This window comes from Malus sylvestris, chromosome 7 (genome assembly GCF_916048215.2).
Source record: "Malus sylvestris chromosome 7, drMalSylv7.2, whole genome shotgun sequence".
NCBI lineage: Eukaryota > Viridiplantae > Streptophyta > Magnoliopsida > Rosales > Rosaceae > Malus > Malus sylvestris.
In genome coordinates, this window is record NC_062266.1 from 23735255 (window position 1) to 23744845 (window position 9591).

A 9591-nucleotide genomic window follows, 5' to 3' on the forward strand; every position below is an offset into this window, starting at 1 on the left:
TGCTATTATAGGAAAACAAAAACATTTTAACTTCCAACTTCTAACAACATGAACATGGCCTAGTAGTATTTATCTTTCACAATTTTAAATGCCCCAAGAGTTCGAATTTCCATATGATTTCTTCAACGTCTCAACTTCTAACACTATCATGGTCTAACATGATTTCTTTAACGTCTCAACTTCTAACACTATCATGGTCTAACAGTATTTATCTTTTACAATTTTAAGAAAATATCCCAAGAGTTCGAATTTCTGCTTCCCAAATGATTAAACAAAAAAACAATACCGTACTGAGATTCCAGTACCAGCCATACATCATTACTTCTGGTCCGTAGAAACAGAAACATGTCAAACTCCATAGGCTATGCCAAATGTAAACATTTCATCACTGCAAAACATGGCTGATACTCCCACATTTTATAGCAGCAATAAGCAACCACTAAGTCTGGCATTACTCATTGTGTGACGCTCATCTAGCACCACTGCCCGTATAAAACTACTTCCCAAGCAAAAACAAGGAACAATATCGCACCTAGAACCGTGTTGAAAAGGTATACTGATGGGGGACTTGTTAATGGGGGGGAAGTTTCCCAGGAAATGAAAGAACAGCTCATCCAATTGCCGGCGGTGGTTGCATTGTGTGTCTGCTTCAAACCCTTTTCTGTTTTATTGCCTTGAACCACCTCTACGTCTTTGTTAGATTCTGTTATAAAGTTCCTCTTCGGGGGGAAATCAACAGCAGCTCGACGCTCTGCAGCTACTTTGGCCTGCAAAAATAAACCAGATTAAGTTGTGGAAATAGCCTCTCCAAAGAAACATTATTCATGTTCTCCGTGCTGCAGTTTGGGTTCTCTCACTCACCTTGCTTTGCTGCTGTTCTAATTCATTAGGTTTGCCTAGTGCTAAGAGGGCACTTGTTGGATATGTTCTTCTGCGTGTTCTCTCATTGTTATAGTATTCGTCGGAAGCTAACTGAATAGAGTTAATCTGAAGGCTATCTGCATCTACATCCAGAGAGGAAGCACTCTTTTTAATGGGTCTTGATGCACCAGAATCTTCATCACTGACTGATTGAAGACGATCAGTCTGAGGTTTAGGTAATACATTGGTAGAGGAAGCAGCCTGTATTAAGATCCGGTTACGAAGCGGAACACCTTTCCCGCCCTGGGACTGGCCCTAAAAAATAATAATAATCAGAAAACATGAGCAAGTTTCCAAAGCTTCCAGTACCAAAATGTTGAGCGAAGTTTTAGCAGAACGCTTTTTTACCTCTTCAAGTTCAACTGCATGTTGTACTTCTGTGGCTGAGCCACTGCTTACTCCACAATCCTTTAGATACACCTTCCTAGGTGACTGTGGCAGAGTGGAGTTATTTAAGACGTTAGCGTGAGTTATTTGTTCACTGAAATCCTCATCCGGGTCAACAATAACTGTATTTACGAACTCTTCTGAATCTCCATCCGATTCATTAGCTCCAGGTGCAGATTGCGTTCCATGGTAATCGTTATTATCATGCGCATTTGCAAGCATACTGCCCATATGCCACTGAAAAATGTCCAGATTTTGTGGTGGCTGATTATGTTCCTGTATAATGAACAACAAGCAAGCGAAGGTTTTGGATCTGTTTCTTTTGCTCCAAGTATATATATATATATGAAGAAGTTTTAATCACCATTCGTGCTCGACATTCTCACCTCTTCAACATGCATATTATGTGCTGGTTGCAGTTGATTTTCAAAGTCATGTGCATTGTTGTAATTACTAGATTCAACTTCATCACCGGTTGCAACATCCGTATTCTTACCTGATTTCTTCTTTACGTAACAGAGAACGAAATCCCTCTGCAAATAACTTGGAAAACCAATTATGTAATGAAGTAGCACCAGCAGAAAATTAAACAAGGTTCCAAACCAAAAGCCACTAAACTTTGCAGAGTTACAGAAGAAGCCAATTTGGCTAGAAGCGGCTTCGATTTTGATCCATTCAATGATTTCAAAACAAAAACCCCTTGGAACCAAGCCAAATAGACTTGAGTTTCACAACCAAAACCCCTCCAGCCTCCGGTTTAGAACTTGCCTCATACAATGCTGCAAATTGCACATCATATATCGATAACAATATTAACAAAAACCTGAAAATAGAAAGAGAATGATGACCTGATTAGCATTAGGATTGATTTGAGGGATGGAAAACTCATGCATGACCCAGTTGGTAATTGGGGCATTACAACCGCGACCTTGGCGAAATGTCAGAATCCTCTTTTTACCGATAATTTTGTTGTCTCGAGCCTTGACTATTTTTTCCTTCCCGGTGCTCTTCCAGAAGCCTGTGGCCGTCGCCCTTTCAACTTCGTTTCTGCTGTTTTTTTTGTAAATTGGTCGGTTGTAGAAGTACCATTCATCATCCGACTTTATCAGTGAAATCTCTGCATAAAACACAACATTTGGATTAAACCAATTGCATACACATTTTTAGACTCTTTCAAATGCAAACTAAAATGTATCAGTAAAAGTGAAGAGTGTTGAGTGCTGAAATCTCTGACCTTCGTAAAACGGTCACTCGAGATAAAAAAATAGTAACTTTATGAACTGGGATTGGTAATAAGTTACGTTTGGATTAAACCCAAATACCAATGGCAAATACAGATTATCAGACTCATCGGACTAAGAAAAATAATGAAAATTTAAGACCTGGGGCTTTGCAAATAATTACCAGGCAATTCCCTGGGCTCGTAGTTGCAGATATTGATTTCACGGATGGCGTCGCTGACGAGGGAATCCTTTCCCCGGAGCTTCAACTTCAAGTAATGGCTGATCAGCTCTTCTTCTGTGGGGTGGAATCGGTATCCCACTGGCAGTAACAGGCCTTCTACTTCTACTCTAGTGAAGCGGATTCCATTGGAAGCCATCCTCTTTCATGAAGGAGCAGGGGAATGCTGGCTGGGTTTTTGTAGGATTAAGAAAACAAGAGAAACAGTACGGAAATTGACTTGGTGTTGATCAAGTCTTCGTGGTTTTCAGCGGACGCTTTTTGCTTATGGAAGAAACTATTAAGCTTCGGCTTCTGCTTTTACATGGTGCGGTGGGGAATTTTTGTTGTCGTGACTTTTGGTGGGACCCCGGGGAATCCTACGTGTGGAACTGTTTGCCGTATGTATGGCTGGGTGGGTGTGCTTCCTCGGAGAGGACTGAAAAGCTATAGGGATCACGAGAAAATTTTGTATCCCCTTTTGTCAATCCAAGATTAAATGAGGGTAGGTGTAGGATAAAGAGTCGATAAGGTAGAACGAGAACGTCTAATTGAGAAAATTGGTAGCATTCTCATGGAGTTATTTTCAATTAAAATAGATCTCCATATATTGTCACTTCTCATATTTATTTATGAAAATTTTGTGTTTGCTTAAGAAATACTAGATACATCACTTTAGAGAGTACTAGTCATAGTGCCCCCGCGTTGCTGCGGGTGTTGGTGTATAAAACATGTAAAAAGTTGGACATTAAAGTACAAAACAAGGAGCAAAATTAGTGTCTTCAATATCAAAGTCTGCCAAAATGTTCTTGGATCTTCGACTCATGCTGTAAACCTGGGTACTAAAACAATGTAAATTATTGAAACAATGACAATAAATCTTGTCACTTGAATTTCATCTAGGTTTGATCTAGATTTGAACTACATGCTGATGATCTGAATGAAAGAAGGTAATGGTAACAGTAGAAATTGGTTTGAATTTCTGATGTCATGTGTCAGTGGGTTTTAATTTTTTAGACCACTATGCCTATTATATTTGTAGTAAGGAATGAACATTCACATATAACAAAAGGTTCAGGTTTTATCAAGACATTTCAACACAGTTAACTATCCATGCCGAGCTTTTAAATTAGTTTCCAAAAAGAAAAGTAACGCCTCGTTTCGAATTTTATTATCTAAATCTTACCCTCAAGCAATTTAAAACTCGAAAAGATGCCCAAACTATAGTGATCCCTTGCAAAAGAAACCGGCAAACAAAGAAAAAAGAACAAACGATGAGCAATAAAACTCACAAACCATAATACACAAAATTCCCTATAACGTAAATTGATAAAGCATTTTACCCAATCCAATTGAATTCCTAATCACAACACATAAGAAAAACTAATAAACCATTTTATCAAAATAACCATTTAATTTTAAACATTTAAAACCGAAGAGAACCAAACGCGCATATTTGGAAAAAAAAATGGAGTGTTTTGAGTATCTAAACCTCACCCGCATCACTTATAAAATGTAGCGGTCCCAATGGAAAGAAAACTTGCAAAATGGCGTCCCAGCACAAACACAACATATTAAACAAACAAATGAAGACAAAAAAAATTAAAAAAACCGACAATGAACGATAAAATTCAGAAATCCCAGGACACAAAATCGCAAACGAAATAAAAATTAGTAATAAAAGTTATGAAAAAACAGACACCACTTAACACCAAATGGCTTGACACCAACAACCCCAAAGGCAAGCAAAATCCCAAACCAGTTAAGAAAAAAATTAAGCGTCCATTCCTCTGTCATATTCTTTTCCCCTGTTTTGCTACCCCTAATCCCAAATGCGTCTTCGATGCTCTTTGTCCCGTTTTTCTCTCACCCTAATATCTCACTTGCAAAATCTTAACGCTGCTACTTTCCCCTGCCAGCAAACCCTCAACACCTTGTAATGCTATGTTCTTCCAAATCTATAACAAAAAAATGCATGCATAAACACGATAGAAATTTCCCAATAATCTCTCTTATCAAATGAATACTCCAAAAGAAATTCAATGGTTGATAACAACCCATTTAAAATTGAACCCAAAAAAATTAAAAGCTTCTGACATTTAAAATTGAACAAAACACAATCCATACATTATAACAAAAACTGCATGCATAAACATGCTAGGAATTCACCAATACCCACAGCACTGACCAAGACCCACAAAATCAGCCAAAAGATACAATATAGGGGAAAAAAGCTAAATCTGGAAAAGGAAAAAAAAGAAGGGGGCTGCAGATCGAAGAAGCTGAAAAGAAAAGGAAAAAGGGCGTTAAGGGAGTAGCCAAACAGCTTCGAAAGCAATTCGATGTTGATAACAACCCATTTAATTTGAACCCAAGAAGCTTCTACCATTTAAAATTCAACAAAACACAATCTATACAGTCGGAAAAAAACAGTACCAGATGCGTGATTAGAAGAACTCACCAAAAACAAAAAAACGATTCCATCCAACAAACGATTCAGGAAAAAGAATAAAAATTATATACCTTGTTGATAGAGAGCTTGCAAAGCTGCAGATAAAAACTGGAAAATTCGAGCAACAACTTTTGCTGCAACTAAAAATCAAAGCAGATCAGAAAAGTACACCCAAAGCTTGAAAAAATTAAATCACACACAATCAGAAAAATAGAAAATTCACCAGTAAACGTTTGATCGTATCCTTAACTTTTCCTGAAATCAAAAATCAAAACACATCAGAGAACCACGCATAAACCACGAAAAAAATATATAATAAAATCCCATGTGGCAAGAAAACCAAATAACTCACCAAAGAACTTTAGATCGCATATCACACAATAATGTTATTGTTAACATCCTCTTCGGTTCTATAAAATCAGAAAAAGAAAATTTGCACAGAAGACCCATTTTGATATTCTTATTTAATTATAAACCCACATCATGTGACATTTTTCAGATGCAAGAAAAAAGAAGAACAAATGAATTCCCACGAATGTAACTCTTAAAAAAATAAAATTAATTCTACAACAGAACCCAAAAGCGAGCAACGAAAGTTTCTCACCTTAAGCACAAATGTCTTCCAAAGCTGCAGACAAAAGTTCCAGAAAAATAAAAACCTGAATCCCCTGAAATTCAAAAGAAAACCTGATTATACACCCATATGCAAAACCCGATGGCACAAAAAAAAAACACAAAAAATGAGAAGAGAAACAATTTCAATATAAAATCCATTTACAAATCGAAAATCCATTTCTCAAGACCCACAACACAACCAAACTAAAAAAACTCACGGATTAAAAGTTTCTCCCCAAAAACCCCATCTCTGTCATCAAACGAAAACTCTGAAAGCAAGCCCATTTAAAATTGAACCCAAAAAAATTAAAAGCTTCTAACATCTAAAATTGAATAGAACACAATTCATACAGTTGCATAAAAAAGTAGTAGATGCAAGATTAGAAGAACTCACCGCGAAACCATCCACTTTGAGACCAACAGAGGCGAAGAGAGGAGAGAGCAAACGGCTACGGAAGAAGAGAAGCAAAAGAAATGGGAAAAAAATTGGACCAAAAGCAATGAAAAGGAATCACTGAAGAAAGAAGGAAAGAAAAGGAACCGGGCAAAAATGTTGAAGGGCAAAGTTGAAATAACAAAAAAGAAGCAGGGGCATTTTAGTCCTCACACTGCCCTAGAACAGTAACCAGATGTTTGAGTTTTAGTATATATAGAATTTCTTAAGGTATAAGTTGTTGGAAATTCTTTGGTTGTAACATGAGATTCATCTCAATATATTTATCTCACTAATTACTTAATTCACTTAAGCGTGGTTACTCTTGCAATAATCTTTCTAATAGTTTAGCTTGATTTAGTTTATAGATTCCAAAACAAATTGCGAGTCTCAAGAAGTTGTTTTAGGACGATAGTAAACGAGAGATTTTTTAATGTGTGTTTAAAATACAGAATGAATATAACATATCATTATACTATCGGAGAAACACTTGAAATGAATTTTGTCTAATCAAAAGACATAAGATGAATCACTCGTTAATAAAAATAACAACGATTGATGAGGCTACCCTTTGATTTGATTGTGTGAGTCCACCGTTTCCTCTCATCACATGTCCCTTGTAATAAAGATTTTCTTGTTGATCAAGTATTTGTTTGAACTTGGAGCAAATGTTTCCACTTCTTGGGTAGAGATTATGACTACCTCAGTTTCTTGTTGATCAAGTACTTCTTTGAGCAATGTTCCATCAACTGGCAGAACCAATCTATAAAAGCATAGAACTTGTAGCTAACAGGGCCGTAGCTCATGATTACTTTGTGACTTCATCTCTCATTCCAATGCTACAACTTACAACTAGGTAAATATTGTTTGATAAACCCCATGATCAAAATTTTGTTCCAATAGAATCTCTAAATGAGCATACAATTGTTTACGCATGATCCTTTTAGACGCATTAAAATAAGGGGTGTGCTATTCACACATCATATTTTACTTCTTACACACATTTTGATAATTTCTGTCCGTTGATCTTCTTTAATTTATCCGATCCGACGGCTGAAAATTAAAAAGATGTTTGAGAAGTAAAATGAAATGTGTGAATATCACACCCCTAAAAGAATATACAAGTTGTTTTAGGCTTAACATTTGAGACTTGAAAAGCCCACCAAATGATGAGAAAATCAAGACATAGGGCCTCTAAGCCAGCAAAAGGAATTTCTCCAAAAACTTGGAGGTCCAACTACAAGAAGACAAGTAGTCTGATACAATATGCTTTGTTACTTGTTACTTTTCATTTTGATTTTCTTTTTGTGATTTTTAGATGGGGTACCAGATAAATCTTGATTTGAATCACTGCCTTTTCTTTGACTCTTGTTCTTTATTTATCCAGGAGACGATCCCAAATAAACAGGTATGGAAGCTATAATTGTAAACCAAGATCGAATCTATGGAAGCATTGGTTTATACATTCCTTTTAGTCTCAACTCTAGGAATATTTTTTTTCGCTATCTTTTTTCGAGACCCGCCTAAAGTTCCAACTAAAAAGGTGAAATGATTTGTCATTATCTCAATTAAAGTACGGATCCTCCCAATATTGGGAGGATCCGTACTTCAACTAGTCCCCGTGTTCCTTGAATGGATCTCTTAGTTGTTGAGAGGGTTGCCCAAAAGCAGTATATAAGGCGTACCTAGTAAAACTTACAAGTAAACCAGATAAAAAGATGGCAACTAGGGTTGCTGTTTCCATGATTATATAGTTTTAAGACGTACCACCACGAGAAAGATAGACAACTGCCTTCAACAACTGCTCGTAGCCCTGTCTACCGACAAGAAGAGAGGTGCGCAGAACTTAAAGCACTTTCTAATTGCTCAAGTCAGTTGGCAGGCTTGACAATTTTCTATCATGAAGCTTCATGACAAGTATGTCTAGACGTCAACTTCGAACTATGTGTTGGCCATCGACGAGAAAAGAAATATATGAAGAAATAAAAATGTTGTCGGGCTTAGCGCTCAGTCCTTAATTCTCGTCTAGTTTGTTCACAAAAAACAAAAGGACGAGATAAAAATGGATGTGTAGAAATCATTGTAGACATCGAAATTTTGGTAAATAAATGTTGACCGATAAATCAAAGTGTCAACGCTCATGTATTACATAAATTTTACACGTAGTGTGTGACTCAACGAAAATTGAAATGAGTTGGAAAAGTCATCAAATAGGACACGTGTCAACACCTGGCAAAAACGACTTATTTCATCTGGGATATTATATTCAAAATTAGGCCTTGGAAATTTCTATAAATAGAAGGCTAATTCATTCATTTGGGAGGAACCAAAACCAATTCATATTACACCTTGAAGCTCTGAAGCTCTGAAACTCCGAAGCTCTCAAGCATCCAGGTTCCCGAAGAATCAAGAAAGCTCTCTTCGTTCTTCGTTCATCCTAAGACCAAGCCCCAACGACCCTTTGGATCAAAAATCATCCACCAATTCAAGATCAAGCCCCGATGGCCCTTGAAGAAAGTGTTCTTCGTTCTTCGTTCATCGCTCTTTCAAGATCAAGCCCCGACGACCCTTGAAGAAAGCACCATCGTTCATCATCCGTTCATCCAAGATCAAGCCCCAACGGCCCTTTGGATCAACAACGTCGACAAATCCACACACATCCAACCGTTCTTCAAGATTAAGCCTAAAAGCCCTTGAAGATCTGTTTATCACTGTTTCTTCAAGATCAAGCCCAAAAGCCCTTGAAGATCCGTTCATCACCGTTACTCAAGATCAAGCCCCAACGGCTCCTTGAAGATCCGCTCAAATCCACCTTCAAAGATCAAGCCCACGGCCCTTTGAAGAAACTTCCAACAGTTCATCCAAGATCAAGCCCCGACGGCCCTTGGATCAATCGCACATCCACCAATCAACACCTTACGGAGATCGAATCAGAGGATCAAAATAGAGAGAGATTGTAACCCAAAATCATCAAATACAAATATTTGTTTGTGCACGTTATTCTTGTCTCTTTCATTTCAGGAATTTTCCGTGTTCACAAATTGGCACGCCCAGTGGGACAATCTCTACCTCTCATCTCTTTCTCCGTTCAAGGAATCCAAGCACACCTCAAAGTCAATGACATCAAGCAAGGGACAAGCCGTTCTTGCAACCATTGAGGGAATGATCCTAAGCACTTCTGCCGCAAATGGACAATCCATTGGCGCCACAACGGCTCCTCAACATGCCATTTCAAAATTGGTGCCGCTAAAAGAGCAAGGGGAGCATCCAAGATGTAAGTCTGTCATCAACCTGACCTCGCTGGGGGCACCGAAGCATGATGCTGAGGCACACAAGATGACAT

At 37.7% G+C, this 9591-nt stretch overlaps 1 protein-coding gene across 1 annotated transcript; it reads right to left on the reverse strand.

Moving 5' to 3' along the window:
• Positions 1-249: 249 nt before the first annotated feature.
• LOC126629847 (NAC domain-containing protein 69-like) lies at positions 250-6459 on the reverse strand. Its single transcript, XM_050299986.1, has 9 exons — positions 6210-6459; positions 5805-5868; positions 5272-5340; positions 2713-3195; positions 2157-2425; positions 1695-1841; positions 1270-1584; positions 862-1176; positions 250-767 (listed from the first exon to the last, which is right to left on the reverse strand). The coding sequence occupies exons 4-9, from the start codon at positions 2906-2908 to the stop codon at positions 474-476; spliced, it is 1536 nt and encodes a 511-aa protein (XP_050155943.1). The 5' UTR covers positions 2909-3195; positions 5272-5340; positions 5805-5868; positions 6210-6459; the 3' UTR covers positions 250-473.
• Positions 6460-9591: the final 3132 nt, after the last annotated feature.